The sequence below is a fragment of the Merops nubicus genome, unplaced genomic scaffold (genome assembly GCF_000691845.1).
Source record: "Merops nubicus isolate BGI_N331 unplaced genomic scaffold, ASM69184v1 scaffold813, whole genome shotgun sequence".
In the NCBI taxonomy this organism is placed as follows: Eukaryota; Metazoa; Chordata; class Aves; order Coraciiformes; family Meropidae; genus Merops; species Merops nubicus.
Genome location: NW_008600708.1, coordinates 42,094 through 65,473, shown reverse-complemented (window position 1 = coordinate 65,473; position 23,380 = coordinate 42,094). Strand labels below are relative to the sequence as shown.

The 23,380-nt window shown below is 41.5% G+C and overlaps 1 protein-coding gene across 1 annotated transcript; it reads right to left on the bottom strand.

Annotated features, from left to right (window-relative positions):
* Nucleotides 1-1,015: 1,015 nt before the first annotated feature.
* On the bottom strand, nt 1,016-22,935 carry LOC103770484 (myosin regulatory light chain 2B, cardiac muscle isoform). The gene is made up of 7 exons (XM_008937743.1): nt 22,755-22,935; nt 14,855-14,941; nt 12,023-12,098; nt 10,487-10,591; nt 6,969-7,047; nt 2,070-2,118; nt 1,016-1,300 (listed from the first exon to the last, which is right to left on the bottom strand). The coding sequence occupies exons 1-7, from the start codon at nt 22,755-22,757 to the stop codon at nt 1,202-1,204; spliced, it is 498 nt and encodes a 165-aa protein (XP_008935991.1). The 5' UTR covers nt 22,758-22,935; the 3' UTR covers nt 1,016-1,201.
* Nucleotides 22,936-23,380: the final 445 nt, after the last annotated feature.

The following is a 23,380-nucleotide window of genomic DNA, read 5'->3' as shown; positions in this document are numbered from 1 at the left end:
GTTGCATCTCCAAGTCATGCTACATCTTTTTAATGTAATTTCTACCCTCCTCGAGAGGGCAGAGTTTGACACCTTGCCCTCATCTTCTTTCAACAAAGACTAGCATGGAAATGGAAAATAAGTGACTTGTTACTTCCTCTCAAAGTCTGCGGGACCGTGGTGCCAACAACACTGATGCAAAAGGAAACCATTTTCATTAGTTGTTAAAACAGCAGAAGCTTGTTTTACTTTGGCTGCAACATCCTTCTGACTCCCACACAGGAAGTATTCGTGCAATATTCCACAGAGGCAGAACATACCCAGTTCCTAGAAGGCCAAATACAAGGAACTGTAGCCCATTTTAGAATCGACGTCGGCCTTGTGTTGTAGAAGTGAGAGGTAGTTTGCCTTCATGTGTAACTGGGCTACAGCTCCTGAGTTCTGTTCTTGTCTTTGTCCCTAGACTTTCAAGGACCTTTGATGAAACACATCCTTCCAGTGTGTGCCCACCTCCAAAACAAGGCTACTGCCCAATGGGTGAAGGACTGCGTGTTGCTGTTATTTCAGGGACACCCTCCTACATGTCATAAAGGTAACTCTGAAGGGAAAAAATAATTCTTACTGGTTTCTAAGTGCACCCAAATAAATTTTACTGGGAGAAAACCAGCCACTATTCCACTACTTCTGCTCTTCTGCACCAAAGCAAATGAGTCACATGGCTTATGAAACTGGCCACAGCACTGAGACAGAGAGGGCCTACTGCATATTCAGAAGAGCTTAAGAGTGTTCTGGCTGTGAAATGGAACAAAATTCTATTTACAAAATACTCTTCCTAAGTTAAAGGGGTTCTCAATTAATACATGGAGCTTATGCATAAAAGGCAAGAGGTTAAGCAACACTCCAGTGCCCAATGGGCCATCTGGTGAACATTAAGATTGTCAATAAATCATGAAAGCACCAGTTCATCAAGAAAATTCCATTTCAAACCACTGACAGAAAAAAAAAAAAATAAAAGGATGGGAAAAAATTCACAAAATTGGTATTTTCATCTTCTATAAAAACAGGAGCATTAAATAACTTTAATCTAATTTCGATTGTTTTATTGGTTCGTTTCTGATGTCCACATGGCTAGGCATACTGAATGCTTAGCCCTCTGTCTCGCACACAAAAGCATTATGAAACAACTTGGTGCACCACCACAGGAGGAACTCATTTCTTCCTCTTAGTCTTTCTCCTCACCATGGGTGATAACATAACAGAGGTTCTTATAGTCAAGATTACCAGAGACATCTGGAGGGAAAGCTGCGAACATCTGTTTGATCTGCCAAGCAAAGAGGAGATAAGTGTTACACACGTAGGACTGTGGGACAGCAACATGCACTGCACTTCATGTGCAGCTCAGTGCAGCTCCCTGCTGCCTTGATCCCTTAACCACTATGGAAATTCTTCCCTTAGCTTCAGTAAAATTGAAATAGGGATCAGAACACATCTAGTCAATACAGTCCTGCTAGAATTGCCACAATTTCCCTTTCAGACAGAACTCTCCCTGATATCCAGGTAAGCCCTGGCCAAATAATGTGCTACAGTTTGCACTCCAGGCTGTTCTTGCCATGAACCAGCTCCATTCAATCCCCACTTCTGAAAAGAAAGTCCCTCGAAATTCCTCCCGGCCAGCAGAATCCATGTTCAGTCTCACACAAACCACAAAGTTAGTACCTCATTTCAGAACCCATTTCAGATGTCAAACAAAATAGCTCTCACAGAAATAGAAACCAGATCACAGTCCCCACCCAAACCCACTCAAACTCTAGTAAATTCATTGCCCAGCTCATCATAGGAAAGAACAGCAAGAGATAGTCCATGCTTACACTTGGAAGTCCAAAGAATCTGTTTGACTTTGATTTAGCCATGGAGCTATTCAGTAGAGATGCTTTGAGTTGTTCCTAATTGCTAGAGCTGGCATCAACCTTCTCCCAGTCTGGATTTCATTCTCCCAGTCTGAATTCATGCATTTAAAAAGGGGCGAATACTAATTGCTGAATAGTAGCTGGAGATGGGTTCTTATTTTGGGTAAAGAAGAAGGTCCTTACCTCTTCCTGACTGAAGCGGTCTGCCTGTGTCATAAGCATTTCTTTGATGCTGTTCAAATAAAACAAAATAACCTGATTAAAGGGTGATAATGGCACATGACAATTCAGATGGCAAGATCCCTCCTGAAGCTGCATGAAAGAAAATCTGTGTGACCGCATAAATTAGAGCTGTTAATCCTTACATGATGTTATAAGAGGTTTTCTGTGGGCACCCATCAGTGTCAATGCCTCGCTCTGCCAGCTTATTTTGCTTTTGTGACATTTTATAGAGGTTTAAAATTGTGTAAGGTTATTGCTCTAACTGAAATACAGCGATTTTGTATGCTCATCTTAACCTAAAATGGTAGTTTTTCTCACTTGCTGTTTAAAGTTTGGATCACTCAACAAAACCAAAAGAGAGAACATTTTCTGTAAAATCTGAGGATGAAAGGAACAGAGCATGAAATGAGAAAGAGGACTTGAAAGAGAACTCCAACAGCTATTCCAAATCATCATCTGAGAATCCCTTTATTTGCATGCAGTCATTCCCAGAGGAGACTGTGAAACTGCATGAGACCTGTTGTATTTCACGGTACAATGTCTTGATCTGGAGTTACAGCACTGTAACGAGACGCTTATCCCACACACAATCTGCATCCTATGCAATTACATCAAAGAGAATATTTTGGGAACAGACTCTCAGCTGTTTTCAAACCCCTTGTAGGAAGTCAGTCGAGCATGTAATTTTTTTACCTAAGTTTATAGGTGAACAGAAAAACCAGGAAGAATAATTTACTGTTTCTAGTCTAACCCCTTTAGATAAAATGTCTTTATAGTCCACCCAGTTATTCCTGTGTTCCACGTGTACCTGCACAATGTGCTAGAACCTCTACCAGCATGAGCTCAGTTATAATATCACATAAACATCCCTTTCACTTGCACTAGTAATTTCCCCTTCCTCTAGAAGAATTCCTATATTCATCCCAAAGAGTTTGTGTTCACACTGAAGAGGCAGAGCTGTCTCCCTTTATTACTGCCAAAGGTATTTATACATCAGCAGGATTTTTTTCTAGATCAGTAAACCAGACTATAAATCTGTGATAATAGATGAGCAGTTTGTTGTACAAAACCCAAAGCTGAAACAAGTATAGAAATTTGGTTTAGTTGGTAGATTTTTTTTAAAAGCCTGCTGCACAGGAACACTTCCATAGGAACCAAATTCACCTAGTGTGGATGCAGATGCTCAGGCAAAATAGCAAAGCTTCCCCTTCTGCTCCCACACACCACGCATCTCGAGTGAGAAGTCACTCAGATGAAAGTGTAGTTTTGATGGCAAAACTACAACTGTACTTCCTCCTATCTCTTACACAGGTATTTTTTTTTCCAGTAAAAGGCTACAACAAAGACATATCCCCATTTGCATAAGAGGCACATATATATCTGAATCTCTTTCATGTTGATGTGAAGAACTCATTTGGAAGGACAGAAAGGGAAAACTTAAGGAAAAAAAAGGCATTTCTGTGTAATGAATAAGAATTTTACCCACAAAGTTGAGAGTGAAGCTATCCAGGTAAGTTTTGGGAAGTACTCTGAAGTTACAGACAGAGCTTTACCCTCTGTATATATTTTTCCTGCATTACCTTACCATTTTCTTTACTTAACAGTTTTTCTTCATCTTTCTCTCATGTTGCTGTTTCTGTTTTGTTATTCTGGCCATTGGTTATATAACTGCATTTTTTGAAGTGGAAATCTTGTATGATCAGTGAGTGCAAGAGGAGAGAAATCACTCTCATCAGCATAAATTGATTATTGGATATATGTGCACTGAGGCAAACAGCACTAGCGACTGTCAGTAGGAAGCACGACAGAGGAAGGAGCATGGGGAGTAGAAGGAAGCACTTAGCAATTTTGTCAGAAGTCACAAATAAACTTCATCACAAACAGGACTGAATGAAAAGGAGATCTGAGCACTGTGTCTTCTATTCACATGCTTGAAGTATTTAGGGGAAAAGAAAAGATCAAATATCTAATTATAATCTTCTGATGCACAGCCCAGTAGGCTCTGGCACGCTCATAAGGAAGAAGGACTGAGTTAAGGAGCTATGCACATTTTCCATTATTTATTTTATAAGGAAAGGAAGACTCACAATTTCCAAAGCTAGAGGTTGTGCACTTTTTTTTGTGCATTTTGTATTCTTTTTTGAACTATACGCTTCTCAAAACAAAAAACAAACCAACCAACAACAACAACAACAACAACAAAGTCTTCTGGGCAAAAAAAGAATATCCATTTATCTTGGTGTAGGAGTCTAAACGTTACCTCTTTTCCCAGCTGACATTAATTCCTTCTACAGTTACAAATACTTCATTACATTCTTATAATTTCAAAACCTTTTTTCAAATTACCTGTGAAATCTCAGGGTCATTTTGGTTTTTGGCTGGGTGTGCCCTTTCTACAGTGCTGTCTTGGAGCAGAACAGGTGAGTTGAAGCGAGCAGTGCTCTACAACTATGATGAGAAGGATCATCAGCTCAGCCAAACTAATCTCCAGAGGCTCAGAAAACTCCCTGGATCCATTTTCATCTGGTACAAATCTAAAAGGTTTTGCTGGCATGGGCATTAGGCAGGATTGATGTTGGCCTGACTCGCTTTGTCCAGTGGGTAGCATTTGGGACCTAACCATCTGACCTTCCCAAACACAACACCACTTTGGGCCAGCTGAGAGTGTGACCTACAGCATTTTCTCTTTTTGACATCATGCTATAGGAAGGATTTCATGCATGGTACAATGATGCAGACAAAGTCTGTCACTGAATTTAGAAGTAAGCTATAATCTCCTGGAGATTCTGGAAAGGTTAGAAGACTCCATCCCAGCTACCATCAGATGGGCTAAGTGAGTAATTTCCAGACTAGAGGTGGAAACACACAGAGGGAAGAGACATGAAAGTTCCCAGAATGATGTTAACTACATGAACATAAAAAGAAATTCTGATTAAAAGGTCAACACGGCTGGCTTTGGAGGGAAACATTCCAAGACTTTTTAATATGGAGAAATAGTATTTATTAACATTAACTGTCATATTGAAATGGCTGTATGAGCCAACATAAAAAATATTTCAAAACATTCAAATGTCTAAATTTTGGAAGCATATGAATAGAAGTTAAACCTCAAAGAGATTCAAGGAATTGATTTAATGGTTTGTTCTGTAATGATCAACATTACCCTCGGGTCTAATAAGTAAACATTCTGCTCTGTTGTGGTGATGAACTAAAACAATTGTCTAATGTTAGCAGTGCAGTGGGGGTGGGGAAAAGGTTGACCTTTTCCATCAAGGAAAAACAAAAGTATTTCTCTCCCATCTTCATTTTGAAGTGTGGTACTGCATTCCTAATTTGCCCCAAACTCTAACTGGCTTCCAGCATTTAAAGAATGTAGAACTGGACAGAGGGTGGCAAGCTGCAGATTTTGTATGCAGTATATTGTTATGGATAGTGGTGGAGAGCATAACACTTCATGGGTTTTGTATTATCAGGAGGTTGTATTTCATGGTGGTGATTTCACTACCATGTGATCTGGCCTATTTGGCAACAGGCTGCATTTTATTCTGATTGTTTGAGTCAGTTCTGACGTGTTCCTCTGACTGGTCTTCTGAAGCTGTTTGGACAACGTTGATCTCAAAACAGCCAGGGTGACTGTTAACCCTCTGTTCCTACTAACTGCTTGCTGCATTCACTTGTTGTTTAATTAATTTGGAAGTTCTTTAGTGAAAAGACTGTCTCTTTGCTTTTATTGTGCATAGTGTGCCATAATAGGACTCCCATACAAACTGGGGTACTATCGTAGGAAAGCAGATTGGCAGTGGAAGGAAATATTGTGCATGAATTTTACATTTTCAGCTAACTTTCAGGAGACATCAATAACTGCAGATAATGTGATGGAAAACTCCACCTTAGAGGTTCTGGTAAGAGGTTTAGTTTTCATTAACTTTATCACAACATTAGCAGAATTAATTTATTCAAATGCAGATTTGTAACTCGCAATTCCCTCATAAATTTCCTATACATATTATGCTTTATAAAATATACCTGAAATGGCTGCTGCAGTAAAAATATAGACCCCAAATTCACCAAGAAAGTTAAGTATATGCATAAATCTAGGCCCATCAAACATTTCACTGTAGCCATAGGTCGGATGTCCTCATCCGTTGCCCTTACTTGATATCGTTTATCCCATTTACCTGAAGGCCTGTGCACACTGTTCTGGCAGTGTAATGAGGATCTACATTTGTGCAATTAGCACTTAAGTCCTTTTACCTGGCTTTGTTGGGGTAACAGGTTCTGAATACAGATTTTGTCCTTCTTCCTTATTTAAAAAATAGCCACATTGACAATATTTGCCATAATATTAGTAGTATTTGGTTTGGCTCCCACCATATCTGGTGGAATTTTACAGCACATAAACACATAACAAGGAAAATGCCCTCACTAAAGCCATGTCCCAGAGTTAATTAAATTGATCACTTCTTTTTTAAAGGGGACTAGTTTTCCCATTTTAGTCAAGCACTCTGAGTTAGGCACCAGACATTCAGCTAAATTTTACATATGGAGTTAATCTGCAAAGAGCCATGTGTTGATTTATATCCAGACCTTCAAAAAAGGCTATCTAATGGCCTACATGTGATCATATTTCCGCTGCCTCCTGTAATGTCTGAAGACAATAACATCTCTTTTTTGGTATACAAATACATTCATATAACAGTCCAGTCTTTCCACTCTGGCTTACAAAGCTAAATGTTTTTTTAGACAGCTCCTCTGTCTATAAAATACTGTGAAAATAGAGCTTTTAAGCTGTTCTTTAAACTTGTGATTTTATTATTATGATTATTATAATTCTTTTAAGAAGATTTGAAATATACTTACTAGTCTGCCTTTATGTGGCCTTTTCCTTCTGGGTCGAAAATCTTGAAAGCATTCAGAATAGTTTCCTCTGGGTCCGTGCCTAAAATTAAGGAAGTATAGTTTAGAAGCCTGGCTGTATTTCTGTAGCTGCCCAACACTTACTAAGTAACTGCACGCACTTGAAAACAGTGCAAAATGGTGAATTCTGCAGTTGTAGGTTTGAAGACAAAGGTTCCTTAAGTCGGCAGCATTTGTCATGTCAGATAAACAATAGAGGTGAAGAGTTCAATGGTCAGAAGCTTAAAAATAATAACTCATATCTATTCTGTGTCTGCAGGAGAGAAAACTTCCAGGAACTGGCCTCCAATATCAGTACCCAGAGGATTAGTGGCTTTCAGAAATGAAAATACAACAAACTGTTTCCCTCACTGGCTTCCTTTAATCTGGTACTGTACGCTTCTTGTAAAAACACTTTTTGATGTTACTTGTTCTTCACTATATACAGAAAAGGTTATTTCCCTCAGTAAAGGAAAGGGAGCTCATCATAAAATCAGTGTCAATGGAATACAATGGGAACAGAACGATCAATGTAAAATGGGGAGCTGCCCTTACGTTCTGCAGTGAGCTCCCACTTCAGTGTCTCACCATTACCTGCTGCCTGCAGAAACAGGGTGGTTTGAAGCACTAGACTATGGCTCCAAGACTGTTTCTGCTCTTAGCTGGGCCGCAGACTTTGGGTATGACCTTAATTTCCCTGCTCCTCTGTTCCCAGCAGTAAAATGATAGTAACAATCTTCCTTTTCTTCCATCCTTTATCTGTCCCATCTATTTAGACTGGAAAAAATTTGGGTCAGGAACTAGCTTTCACGGGGCCTTAATCTTGGCTGGGGTTCCTGACTGTTCTGTAATTCTGCAGCTTCTGAGCACATTCACAGGCAGATTCAACCCCCACCAAAGGACACGCTATCTATTCTGTTTCTGACTATTCCCCAGCATTGAACAATATTACAGTAGTATATATAATACAAAACACTATTTGTAACTGTAGGAAACCAAATTTACAAGCTGGTAGACTGACCTATGGACAAACGAAGCTACTCGGGATGCTGAAATGTTGAAAGCATGATTAAAAAAGTGTAATAACACAAAGAACTGCAGTTTCAAAGTTTGTCAGAGACAGAACCAGCACAGAGATCAGTCAGGGTTCCCTGCCTCAGAGACTACACACACTCCTGACACCTGCTTAGTTTTCTTTTTTTAAAAGGTTTCACAAGGATTAGTAGTAGCATCTTGATGGATATAATAGTGAATAAACCTTGAGGATATGTGGTCTCTTTCTTGTCACACACTGGCCATGTATATTCTTTTGCCAAGCTAGAGGCAGTGTATTCAGACTGCAGTGAATGTGTGATCAATACAAAAGGCATCGGCATTTAGCAAGAGTTCTGATTGTCCCGTGAAAAGAAATGTCCTCCAGCTCCAAGGGAAGGACTGCATTTTAAGTAGTCACCACTGCGTGGGGGATATTTTTCCTTACTGTGTTTTACATTTTCTACTCTGTCATACCCTTGGACTCTGGCTTTGAAGGGAAGCAATGCAGCAGGCATTCTTTATTGATTAGCTGGTAAATAAAGTGGTTTCTTTGATGTGCGGCATCTCTGTTTTCTGTACAAATTGTATTATTCTGACTCCCTGTAGAAGCAGCTCCATGTGGTTGGCATTAACATAAACTGAGTTTTGTTAGCTGTTCATCTGGCATCATGATTTCAACATATAAAGCTAAAACCCGGACCAAAAATCCCCGCTTCCCCTTTATGACAGAAATCAATTATAGCACAACAAATTTTACTTAGAAAGCACCTTTCACCAAATTCTCTGAGTGGTACTTAGCTAATAAAGAGTGTTGCAAAATTCTCATACCCACTTCCTCTAGCCCTTTCTCCCTTTCTAATTGCACTACAAAGGCTCTTCATCCCAATTAGTTTTGATTGGGAATGTGCAGTCTTTTGGCTCTGCTTCCTTTGCATGACAAACCCAACCAGAAGGGCATGACAAGCACAGCTGTGATTTTCCCTTCACCAAATGGAAATTAAAAAAACCCTTCTCCTCTGATAGTAGCCAACAGGAAACCTGCAGACAAGAGGGGCATGCTTCCCCATTCACCTTCCTGTGCTGGCTCTGGTTTTAGGCCACACAACTGGCAGGACCAGAATCTTTGCCAGCTTCAGCAATCATAAGAGACGAGAGGGAAGAGGGGAAAGGCAGAAGAGCTCGTTTCCATGCTCTGTGGGACCATAAGCATGACAAATAGACAGGGATGGGCAGCAGGGCACCTACAAGAAAAGTGACATATCCCAGAAGGAAGATTATGTAGAAGAGCACTGCCTACCCTGCAAGGTGCCATCTGGAATGTAAAGGTACCACTGTGATCAAGACAGATGAATGTCTGGATAGTGAAATCCCCTCCTCAGTGTCAGTCTACAGCCTTCTCCATCACTTCTTGTGCTTCCCAGACATGCTGTTTTCCTTTGCAATAGTGTAATTCTTTGAGGACTAGCTGCATTAATTCTTTTCTTCAGACCTCTGTATTTTCTATCCCAAGTGTAGAAAGCCCTTCACTAAATTTGTGCTCAGCAATACAGAGTCCAGCAGCAATGCAATAAATGTTTTGATTCGTTACTTATTTTGACAGACTTCTAAGAATGTGCTTGGCTAAGGCCAACCCTGATTTGAAGGACAAGGCTTTCAGCTATCTCTAATGCATCTAGGAAGATGACTAGAGGTTTCTCTTGGCCTCACACTCCCTCTCTTGCCATTTCTAGCCATGAACAGTATAAGAGAGATCACTAAATTAATAGCTTCCATAACAAACTTAGTACCCACACTTTCTGAACTCCTTACAGTGATCCTTATATATTCTGTGGCAATGGGCAATATCCTTCTCCCTTACTATTGTAAATCCACTGAGATTACATAATTTCAATCTGTCCACTCCATTCAGAGTTATTCAGTGAAATTTTCACCCAGTGGCAAAGTCACCACTGACCTCAGCTGAAACCAAGGCTAGACCACTGTGATACAGAACACAGGGGAAGGTCACATTGCTCCTTCATGCCCTGTGACTGCAAGGAAGATGCAGAGGTCACATCTCCACAATGAGCCAAAGGAGTGCAGAAAGTTGGTTTTTTTTTTTTAGAATACTGAAAATACTTTTAAACCAGCTAAGAGTGATAACCCTATAGAGTGAGCAACAGATGGTGAATAACTCATCTGCACTCTGCTCCAGGCTGCTGTGATTTCATTACTTGCTGGACCTCAGCTTACTGCTTTCATGTTAGCTTATGTAAGCTGAAATCACACCTTTGAATTGTCCTCTGGACCGTCCCTTAGCCCTCACATACTTCAGCTCTGTCTGCAAAAAAGGAGCTCACTCCTTGCCTTTAAGCATTGTTCTGTGGATACATTATTATAATTTGCAAGGATATTTCAGTGCTGAGGATCTCTGACAGATACCTCTCCAATCCCCCAAAGGTACTTACCTTTCAGCTTTTCCCCAAACATAGTAAGGAAGACAGTGAAGTTAATAGGACCTGGCGCCTCCTTCACCATGTCTTCAAGCTCCTCGTTCTTGACATTCAGACGACCTGCAGCAGAGATCATTTTTCATAATAAATCACAAATTGTGTTTCAAAAAATGATTCCCATTCATCTCCTCCCACTGGGGAGCTCGGGGCTCTGAGCAACTTTGCTAATAACATGGTAGAACACAACTCCAGAATACCCTAGTGTAAAACAAATTGGCAGATCTGGCTCCAAGATCAAAGGGTGACTGAAGGAGTAAGAGGGATAAATAATACAGACGTGGCCAGCAGTGGCCAAAAGAAGGGGCACTTCCAAAGAAACTGTTTTTTTTCTTTTTGTTTTGGGGTTTCATTTTTTTTACCTTGGATGAAATGTGGGCCCCACTGATATCAATGTAGTTCAAAGAGGCTGAAGTGAATCCAAGGTTTCAGTCTTTGCCATCATGTATATTGAGGCCCCTTTCTGAGCAGATGGATGAGTTGAGGAGTCACATCCCTTCCCCATCCTTATTGATAAGAATTTAGTCCTTAGTAACCCTACTCAAACTGAACGGTAGTTTGTTATGACTGTACTTTATAGGCATTGAGGAGCTTCACTGATCAGGTAAGATACCAGAGCTTTGCCTTAAGAAATAAACATTTCAGGCTAACAGTAGCTACAGGCCAAAGTTTGCAAACCACCTTGTCACAATAAAGAGTTCAGGAGCTCTTGCTCTTTGCACTGACTTTGCTGGCTTCTGATTCCACCCCAGGGAGCACTGGAGATTCTTATCAAACTCTTTTTAAAAATATCCAGATGGCAAAAGCCCAAATGCCTACATCACTGTTCAAGCCTCAGATGTTGCAACAAGGATACAACTCCAGGTTTGGGATCATGAGCATTTTGATTTTTCCTTTCCTTGGGAAGATTTGCTTTAATCTGCTTGGCATTATCAGGACTGTGATTGTCATGGGATGGGTAGTGCCTAATCTCATGACATGCACATTCCACCCCACACAAATGCACAACAGCACACAACTTCACTTGAAGTCCTCCTACTTTTGTGTGGGCAGAGGGGCAGCTAGTCCATGACAAGAGCGTTAATTGGTAGCTATTGCATGGCTCCTAGATGAAGAAGGTGCAGCCTGTGAGGCCTGGATTCAGAGGCAAATCAGAAATGCCTGGCATGGACCCTGCTTGGGTGGGCTCATGAAACAGTTGCAGGGGAGGGATCGGTGCCTCTGGAGAGCTGCCAGCTGCACAGCTCTTCTGCACCCGCCAGCGAGTCCCAGAGAGACCTTCCTTTCACTTCTGAAAGAGGCTGCCCAGGAGACTTCCCAGCTGGAGCTGTGTTGGAAGGTAGCACCTACCATAAGGGAGGAGGATCAAACTGAACAGGTTTCCTTCTGCCTCCTGTGTATCTCGTTACTCCCCCCACTGTAATTCTAACACAAACTTTTCTTGAAATGTATACTGCATTTCTTCTTAGTATTTAATTATTACTACTGGTTTACCTAGGGCAGCAAATGTGTCTCTCAAGTCTGCTTTGTCAATAAAGCCATCCCTGTTCTGATCCATGATGGTAAAAGCCTGTTGGAAGAAAAAGGGAAATTTATTGCCATTGGCTTGTCACACGGGCCAGTGCTGCAATCACCCACACCAGTCCAGGGCCGTGCTCTGCTCATGCTGTGAAAAAGGATATTTAACTTCCTTTGATTCAGCCACATCATGCCACATCACTGCACTTTCCTCACTTTCAACACATTACTGTATCTTGGCAAGGGGCTTAATTAAACCCACCCAAACTTCTCCTTACTAAATTAATGCTCAGTGCAGCGTGTAGCTGGGCTGAAGCCAATGCTGGCAGCCCCAGCCATTCAGGCCTTAACCCATAAAAGTTTGAATTAGGGAGGATTTAGTCGGTGATTAATCTGTGTCTTTTGTACTTTTCTCATACCTCATTCCTTTGTGAAGCTATCGTATTCTGTAAAACATTTAATTACTGTAGATATCTCTTTGCTATCAAGTTAAAGTCTATTTCTTCTGGGCCTTAAAATGATCCATCATACAGAGACTGCTGAATTGTCAAAGGTAGAGAGAAATGCAGGTTTCATAGTATTATTTATTCAAAGTTTGTTTCCCTTTCCAATAAACTTTATTTTTCAGACTGTACTCCGTGCTCTGTCTGACCTTGATGTGTTGACCTTAAATACTTCGTGTCAGGCAAAATTTAACTTTTGATAGGAAAAAGACAGTTATTCTTCTATTTTCAGCCAACACAGAATTTATTTAACTATTATTTACCATGCCAGCTATTTAACTACACTCTATTTATTTACCTATTTGCATATCTGTTTATTCACTGCCACCACACTTTTAATGTTTCATTGATTTTGAAATATTTTAATGACCTGAGATTCCTCCTGGTGATACTCTGGGGAATTAGTATGGTTCTTAGCAGAAGCAGGCATGTCTCTGAAGCTGGTTATCTATCTGACATGCACATCAATATGAGAGTGCAGCTTCACAATGACCAGGAGTTATTCTTACTTCGGGATTATCATGAAAGATGATGTTCCCCTGAGAACACAGCTAGCCCATTGCAGCTACAGTAACTTTCAGAGTTTTAAAGTCTACTGCCCTACAGGGTGCTCTTCTTTCCATGACTATATTATATCAACATATTTTCATGTAGTTTTACCTCTGGTTTCTCACAAAACCCCACTGCTCACATTCTAGTTTGCCCATGTGATCACGTGCAGTATGCACGTTCGTAACCCTTCATTTACCTGCAAAACCATCACCTTATAAAAAATAAAGCCCGACTCTTAGAATTTGCTTTCCCTCCTTTTAGGGGGCCATGCTTTAAATGGTGACCCCCATAATTTGGAAGCAAACCAGAAAAAAATATGAAGAACAAAGCATAGCTGAGCAAGCTCACAGAAGAGCATTTGCTATGGGTGAACTTAAAATTACACAGTAGCAGCAACGCTGCAGCCTTTCCTGGTGAGCTGCTGGAAATCGCTACATAAAAATGTTTGGATCAAAACCAGCTTTTCAGAAGCACTTGTCCCAAGTATGCAGCTTTTAGACACAACATGGTCTTGGTTTTCACTGGACCACTCCACTGCCTCATGATTTTGCCATTATTCTGCTACTGTCATTCCAGAAATGTTCCTGGTATTATCTTATGTAGAGTAGATGAAATAGTGTTCTGACCAGTTCCTCTTTTTGTTAGTACGTTTCCAAACAGTAGTCCTTGGAGAAAATAAAATTGGAAACTCATAGGATACAGAGAAAAGGTGGGAGAAGAGTGTGAAACATTCCCACCAGCTGTGGGGAAAAGGTTTGTGGTTTCCATTAATTTACCCGGACTGCATTCTCAATCCTTTTCATGGGCTTTCAGTCTCACTCACCACTGATGACTGGTGGGAATCCTCATGGTAAGTAGAGTCGAGAGCCACATACACAAAATTAAACAGTAGCCATTTGTTAAATTGAAATTACATATGTGCGTTAGCAAAAAATGAGAGGAAATTAATAATTCAAAATTACAAACCAGTGCAAAGTGTGATGGCCTCACATTCTAGAATGTCCACTCAGAAAAAAAGAGTATAAACTCATCAGATTATCTGCCTTTAATATGCTTCAGCTTTTATGCCAGCCCATTAGATCTACATCATCACAGGTAAGTGGTCAAAGAACCTACAAGGCATGGAAATACCAGAGTCTCCAGGAGCTAAAGGATGCTTACTTTGTTAATCTCAACATGTTGGTTTGTTTTATTGGCATTTATGGAGAGAGTCGGTTGAGGGCTTCTTTGTACTTTTGTTTCTAGTTTGTGGGCAGTAATAGAAGGCCACAGAAGAATGTTTTCCACTGCTCTTGTGGAACAGTCCACCAATGAAATCCCTTGTTCCACAAGCTTCTCTATTCAGGATAATACTTGAGAATGTAAGACTGTGTTTATTTAAAATACAACTTAAATGTAACTTTAAACATGTGCTCAAGTATTTTCCTGAATTGGGGCTAAAGTAGGTGAAATTATAATTTTCCTTTATTTTTTGGTGGGGGCTTAGGGGCTTTTCAAATAAGTTCAGAGTTTGAACCAGGAGAGTAAGGGATGGACAGAAAGAGGAGGAGAAAGAATGAAAGAAAGAATGAAGGAGAGAACAAACAAACACACAAGGAAAATTATATACTAGCCAAAACCACAGAGATGATTCAGAAAACAACTGTGTGTTTTATTAGAGCAGCTGGAGAACCGAATAAGGATTACAAACAAAACCTGTGTTATTCATCAGCAATGACAGAAGACTACGGAGAACAGCAGAGTGGTGACCAACCTCTTTGAACTCCTGGATCTGGGTTTGTTCAAACATAGAGAATACATTGGAACCACCTTCTATCTTCTTCTTTGCCTTTTTTGGAGCCTGTAATACAAATAAAGAAGTCCAAATATATATGACTTTTTCTGTTAACCACCCATGAAAATAAATTCCATCTTTAACAGAAGATAAAATATATACAGTCATGTAACACAAGAGGATTGTGTTTTGTTATAACAAGGTTTTAAATTCAATTCACAATAGATAGATAGATAGATAGATAGATAGATAGATAGATAGATAAAAATGGAAGAATTCAATTCACAATAGATAGATAGATAAAAATGGAAAGAAAAAAAGTACTAGTTAGTAACAGATGAATCTCTTACTGAGGCTTTTTACCATTCCCTTGGTCTGGTTTAGAACATGACAGTTCAAATAAACAAGGACAATTTGTCACAGTCCTGCCTGGAAAGCACCCAAAGGTACCCAAAGTGTGACTCTGAATATCACAACTGGTCCACTGCTTGTCTACCCAAGGGACTACCTGTTCCTCGGGTAGAGCCACCTATGCCAGATCATTTGACACAGGAGACCACTCACCCTTCTGCACTGGCTTTTTAGAGCTCTGTACTACTGAAAGAGTGGTGAAAACTTATAGTCTCACTTGGAGATGTAAGTTAAATTCCCAGGCTGCTGTTCTCAAGAAGCAGAAGCAATCCAGTTAAGTGGCTACAGGGACTCCTTATTCCCAGTTCCCATGCAGGGACAGGCAGCCAGACTAAATATGAGGCCCTACATGAAGACTCATTTCAAGAACTATAAAGGGAAATTATATCATTTCCTACTCACATAGAAATGTTCTAAGTCTGCTCTGTCTGGACCTACACTGACTGAAGAGATTATTCTGAAGTAGGAGCACCTCCCACTTTTAGAGGGCAGTCTGTGTTCTTGCACAAACCTATGACAGTACAGTACATTGACTTACTAGCCCATATGATTTTAATACTCAAGATAGTCAAATAAAAGGAGGGACCTGCTTTTATCACTACGCTGTAGGCTGAAGACTGAGACAGAGAAATACTGGGAAAGAGACACAATCTATCTAAGAATCTAATGCTCACTAAAAATCAGTCCGAACTAGACTTCATTACATATCTTTGAATAAGGGCCCAACCAGCTTGCCTAAGACAATACAATTCTGACTCTGCAGCAAAGAACCAAATCTGTGACTCCTAAGGCTTACAGCGCTGTGTTGAGCACAGTGTTGCCCTCACTTGGGCAGGATAATGAGCAATATTGCCTTTCGAGTTCCCTTCCAGACAGATTATTTTTTTCTTTATCATTTTGACTTTTAAACTTCATCATCATAGTCCCACCTGGTTCTCGTGTCACAGGAAATTAATCTTACTTAGTTTGGGCTATTCTGCACGAAACAGAAGGTAACTTCTACTGTCTCCTTTCATCAAAATAAAAAAGCCTGTGAAAGTTCAGATTCAATACTGATTTCAAATATCCTGAGGAGCAGAGAAGCTCAAGGAAATATTCCCACTTGACTCTCTTTGAAGTATACATTGTCTGATCAGTTTAATTTGCCAGCCAGATTTCTGCACTCAGCTGCCCTGGTTTAGATCCTGGGTTGAAAATTAGGGCTATGGTAGACACTCACCCACATAGCACACTCCAGAACTGTCGAGCTCAGTCAGCTAATGCAAAGCACTAAAATCTGGAAATAGGAATGGAAACTAAAGGAAAAATATACTTGTAGTGAGGATAAAGATAAGGATAGAATGTTACCACAGCCATGGGGGGTCTGGGGGGAGTGAATAAGTGGAATGTTTAGTGAGTGTAGAAATATTGATTTTGGAATAAACAGATTCCCTCCTTCTCTTCCTCATGAAATACGTGTTATTTTGAGCAGTAATGGGCAAACTTCCATGTAGTTTGAGGTGACTGGTGGAGTTTTTCAACACTTCCATGTTGAATGGAAATATTAGGAGCAGTCCTACGTAGCTGCATGCATTTGTTCCCCGAGGGAACAAGAGAGCAGATGTTACCCAGCAGAATGCACTGAAGCTGTCTGGGGAACTCACCACCGGGCACAAGGCTGCCTGCCGTGCTGTTGGATGGGGTGGTAGAGCTGGTTCTCCTGCATCCATGTAGCTGGTCTTTATGGAGACAAAACTTGCTTTACCATTCTCCTGCTCTGCTCTGCCCCACTACAGCATCCATCTGCAGCACAATGGGTACTCCCCATGCTCACAAACAATCTGCATCTTTTTAAGCAAGCACCACAATAAAGGGCAGTGGGCTCCAGCTCCAGGTTTTATTGACTTTAAATGCCAAAATACTTTCAATACCTCCATTATTCCTCAGTTTAATGGGTTGTCTGTGCTGTAAAGCTTTAAGTTAGGATTGTAACTATAAGAAAGGGCCAGATAAACCCTAAATATGCGGCTTAGTGTCTGTTAAAAACAGACCAGCAAAGCAAAACCCACCCAAATCTTTCTTTACATTAGTGAAGTCCTATTAAAGGCAAAAAAAAAGATTAAAGATTAATTATCCAGAGAACAATCACTGCACTAGGAGAAATTAATCCTAACATGAGGTTGGGTCAATGCTGCTCCGTGGTTAGTCATCTCCAGGGGTGACAGAGCACATCAATGCCCGTGTCACTCAACCTATCTTTAGTTCTTCTGCTGAAGCTCGGGGTGTGGATCCTATTTATGATCTGCTCACTTGTGGAATGGGCTGAGAGCACCAATACATTTCACAATGAACAGCTGTTGGATGGGAATGGCTTTCCCTCACCAGTTCCAAGCTGTCTTTTGGCATCAAGCATACAGGGCATCTTGGATCATCAGTCTTTTGGGTTTTGTATGTGCAGTAGTGGGAAGGCAGTTTACCTGCTCTGAAAGGCTAGGAAATCCCTAACCACAGAAGAAGCTGTATGGTCTTGCATGACTGGTGGGTAGGCAGGTGCTGCCAAGAGGAAGGCAGAGCAGTAAGTAGGTGGAGCAGGAACAGAACACAGTATATTGTCACTGTCTTTCTGTGGATAAGGCAAATCAAAAGGCAGCTCTAGAACAGAAATAGGTCTGTGCTGCTGTTTGACAGCTCCAAACACTCCAGAATTTTTTAATGAATAGAATCAGGATTCTGACTCTGGAGTATCTCTCTGAAAGAATGGCATACTAAAAAGAGCAAAACAGAACTGAGCAAACATACAGTTTCTAAACTGTCAAGGATTTAGTAGGTCACCTACAGAGAAGCAAGTGGGTGACTGACACATCACTTCTGTTTGCCTTGATTTCCCCATTTGTAAAATGAAAAGTGTGCCGAGCTGCACTTTGCAAAGATAGCTGCTCTATCTTTGCAACATGTGCTTAGAGACTGACATACAAAACGTGCCAGATGAGAAACTGAAGAGCTGGGGGTCCCCTGGGCTCAGATTCCAAGGCCTCAATAGAACAGCAGTGGGAAGAATGTTGCAACAACTGAACAAGCCTATTAATATTCCTGCCTGAGTGTATTAATCATCCTATTGTGCAGAGAACACTTCACTTTAGAAGAGAAACCACAGGCTTGTCACGTATCACTCATTTGTCTTACTAGTATTAGCTCAATTAGCCTAGATTTTAAAGTTTGGGGTTTTTTTCTTGTTGTTGTTTTGGTCTGTTTTGGTTTAGTTTGGAGGCTTTAAATGGAAAAAAAAAAAAAAAAGGGAGCTGCACCAAAATCTGGTCACTAGAAAACTGTTGAACCAGGCATTTAATCTGAGCTGTTTCACTGACTGATATTTCTGCTCTCTGGCAGTGTCAGAAAGCCAGAGAGAACAAGGGTAGTGCAGTGACACAGGCAGGCAGAAACAATCAGTTTGTGCTGCTGCCTTTGCCTCTCTGGATAGAAGAATAAAGGTCCATTTTTCATGTGTTGCAGAGGGGAGTGTATATTCAAGTGAATCAGAGTAAAGAAATCTCAAGTTTCAGGGTGACCTAAAAGAAAAGTGGGGAGGGAATTAGTTTATATCTCTACATGCAGAGAAGGATGGAGCTGAAAATACAGCTACTTCTTGCTTCAGAACGTGAGGCACTGTTTACCCTGATAAATTCATGACAGGCTGGTGCCAGAGCAGGTTCACAACACCAGGGATACAAAGGAAGTGTCACTGAATTATTGCAGAACTTTATCATCTCAGCCTCCCAGTGAAATCTGCAGACAACCCAGAAAATCTGGCACCACAGGTAGGGTGCTGCAAGATGACCAAAGGTCCCACTCCATAGCTGGCACTGCTCTGTGCCCACTGCCAGGGGCACCCTTCTGCCCTCCAGCAGCTGTGAAGTCACCAACCTCCACGGAACACCTCTTTGCAGAGCAGTAATCTCTGCCCAGGAGCTCAGGGAAAATTCAGCACTCAGACTGAAGCCACATTTTTGGTTTGGTTTGGGGAGGTCGGTTCCCTCTTTGTTCCACTATGCCTTAAAATACTCCAAAAATTAAATAAGTACAGATGACAGTTTGATATTCCTGACAGCCCAAGTTAAAACACAAGCAGAAACGTTTCCCCACTCAGCAACTTATTGTCTCTTCTCTTGATTATTTTACCAGAGAAGCCACCAATGGATAAGAGGTCCCCTGGGAGGGAGTCCTGCAGAGGAAAACAGTGCTGTACACTATTAAGAGCCTGATTTTGGTGTCTTGTACCCTTAGTTGTTCCTTCAGCCCAAGGCAAACTACATGTAAGATACAACCAGCTTTACACTGCCCTGTTCCACACGTTATACTTCCTTCCTCTGCAGCTATGTCCGTGACTACAGAAAAGACAGAATCATCCATCATCTCACCCAGATTCTGTCCCCTGCTGTGATCCACAGTATGATGTTAACTCTGAGTTACTATTACTTTTTCATCCATCACGCTCTCTCCTTGTTTTTCATCCACTGTGGGATCTCAGTGCTGACGTTTCTTGTCTTTGAATTTTTGTCATCATTGAATCCAGCTTCTGAATCAAAAGTTATATGTCAGGCCCATCCAAGGGATTTTTTGCAGCACTGGACAGGCATTTCCTTGATAATTGCCTCACAAGTTTGCTCTGCTGAGATTATTTAAATTGCATCTGCACCAAATATCCCAACTAAGGACAAGCCACTCTTTTTTAGGACTGTTTAGGTCCTTTTCATGACAGGTGAGCAGCATAAGGCCAACCCAAGCACATGCCTTTGAGGGGACAGTCTAGAGGGGTAAGCACCATAAACAGCTCTAAGGGCATGATTTGCATTTCCAACAGGCAACAGCCTGTTTCAAATAAAACCCCACAATATCAGGAAAAGAAGATCTTTTCATTACCCACTCTGCACTCACAAACAGACCCCTCCCTTCTCGTCCTCACTCCATTTTGTACGTAGCCCCAGCCTCCCACACACCCACACAGACACCTTTGATCCCTGCTAGATACAAAAATCTGTTGGACTGCATCCTCCCCGCCTCACACTCCCGTGCACTAAAGCATTCTCCTCTGCACCACATAAAATCCTTTCCTAATCACAGGCTCCTTTTTTCTCCTGCACAGACATACAGAAAGAATGCATTATCTCCCCAAACTTATCTCACAGCCTCTCCAACCGCAGACTGCTCAACCTCTGTGGCCCAAGGTTCACAGGCTGCTTTCCCCACTGAACAGTTTCTTCTCTGGCACATACACATCCTCCTCCTCTGTGTAAACAGCTGAGGAGCCCCTCTTTACACACACAGTCCCCTGTGCTCACAGACAGGCACACACACACATGTGCAGGCATGCACACCCCCCTCAGCAGTCCAACATTTCCAGCTAGTGAAACCAGCATTGCTCCTCTGATGTCAGTGCTTGCTCCACTACAGGTGGCACATTCCAGACAGCTAAACAAGCTGCAAAACACATTTGATCAGAATGAATCTATTCTGGGGTACACAGTTGCCTTCAGCACACGGAATTTGCTGCAAGGTGTCACTTGAACTGAATAAACAGGAGTGTTTTGGGAATAAAACAAAGGTGCCCCTCTCTTTCCTTCCTTCCCTCCCTCCATGTCTTCTCTTCCCTTCCTTCTCTCCATCAGCACAGAGCGTGTGGGGAGACAGCACAGACCCAACTTCACAGAAATTCCCTGGAATTAACAGGGGGATGCAGACAGTTCTCAGAGCTCCATTCCACAGCACTTGTGTGGTCTGCTCTTGTTAGAAAAATTATCTCCCTGAACCCTGCCCCTCTCACTCTCATCAGCCCTGTATGTCAGAGTCTAGTAGCACTGGCTGACTTGTAATTATTTTTTACTATGCTGCTTTGTCTGCATTAATCCTTTGAAAGTAGCTTTACTGCACATCTGAAATATTATGATGCTATAAAACCTCTGTAATATTTATAAATCCCTTAAGACATCATAAAAAGAGAAAAAAACCTCCCCACAGAGTTCATCTAGCATAATTACATATACATTTCCCTCTGATTAATAAAAAATGATCACTTCCTTATGTAAAGATATTCTTCAGCTTTCTTTCATTAAGGCTATTTTTTTCTTTCCATTTTAAATCTGTTTCATGTGTCCCTGTATAGTAAGGTACCTCAGAAGATATGTTCCCAAAACAAAAGGCACAATGAAAAGAACCACTGCAGAGAACTGTCAGTTGAACTGGAAGTGAGGACACAGAATAGTCTCTCACTGTATTATCACATCTCCCAACTTAAGCAATTTCACCACAGAATGTCCTGAAATAATCTTCAAACATCAAGCAGCGTGGTGGACTGAATAGGAGAGAAGAAAACTGGCAGATAAAATGTTTAAAAAGAGGGGAAAAAGAAAATCGAACACCCAGCACTTGCCCCCACCCCACAAAAGGGATCAATTAGACTTTAGTGAAGCTGATTAAAGGGAATCCTGTAAATCCCCAAGTGAAGAGGCACAATCAGCAGCAGGAACTGCTCACTTCTAAAGCAGTGGTGAAGAGCATGACTAGCGGCGTGTGTGCTCAGTGTGACACCACTGACTGAAAATGGAACCTGGTTTTGTGTGTGGATTTTAGACATTACTTTGAATGTGGGTTTATCCTGCTCAGAACAGTGCTTGGATCATGTTCATCACCTGCTTAAATAAGATCAGGTTTGAAGTAAGTTTTGAGAAAGCTTTTCATATGCAAGTCCCTTTCTGGTGTTCTCCAGAATCAAATATTCCATAGCCCCAGGAAGCCACTGGGCAGTGTTACTCTAAGACAGCCTATAAAGGACCTGCAGAAAGGAGAAAAATAAGCTAAGAGAAAATAACCAGCTTTAAAAAAAAGAAATTAAAAATAAATAAATAAAATGTTGTAGTCATTCCTCCGAAATTGCAGAAGACAAAGACAGAGCCCAGTCTGTCTACTGCTTCTTAGGCAGGAGTTCTTCTTTGCCTTGGAATCACACCAGGTTCACCTTTGGTGCAGAGGTGGCTGTGGGAGTCCCAGAGCTAGAAGAAATTAATGAGCAGGGCAAAGATGAGACACAGAGATTCCTGCAGCATCCCTGCTTCTCCCACAGTCTCCAGGCTGGCAGAGCTGCAGTTATGGAGGCAGCCCTCTCCCTCACCCCACATCACACCATCACAGACCTCAGCACTGTTAGCACCAGCCATGCCAGCCACTGCTGCCCTTGTGTGTTAGTCCTGGAAGGAGATGTGTGAGCTCTTCCCTTCAGCAAGTGCATCTGTGTTCCCTGCCTTACTCATTTCTTAGACACGTGCAGAAAAGTCCTTGGAAGTTCACAGCTTGCTCTATGGGATGTATCTTCATTCTGATGTAATACCAAGTATGAGATTTCATGGGGACCCGTGTGATCGTTACTGCTCTGTTTGAATTGTTAGGGTTAGAAAAAAAAATGCAGAGATAAATAGACACAGGAAAGAATAAAACCTACCATAGTGCTGCTGCTGCTTCCACTCCTCTGCCAACCAGCCAGCCAGCAAACACAATGCCAATTGTCTCTTTATATAGTGTCACCAGGGAATAAAAATATGCCTGCTCCAAGTTTAGACAATGGATGTAAGGTTGGAAAAGTGCAGTAATTGGATCCCAATTCCATTCCAAGCATCTGTTCCACACACGGCTTCTGCTTTCACAGCAATAATGCAGCAGATGAGTAGAGCAGGCGGCTGAGAGACAGTTGTACAGCCCTCACAATAAGGTAGAGCTGAAGGGGCTTCCCCATGCACTTCTAAATAATGAACACAGGGCATGCACCGAGAAGATTTTAAGTGGACATGGCATCCTGAAAACACAGAAAGTGAAACATGCTCCTTGGGAAAATGCAGAGGAAGGTGGCAGCAAATCCAGGGCACCGAGCTGTCCGGCGGCCGGTGGAGTCAGGGCTCCAGAGAAAGGACTGACCTGCCGTGGAGGTGCCCCTGCAGACAGGAGGTGTGCTGGGAAAACTGCAGCTCTGCAGATGGCAATAAAGTGACTCAGATCAGGTCTGTGCTCCCTGAACCTACCACACATACCTGAAATCAAGGGCCAGATCTCAGGCTACTAAAAACTGATGGA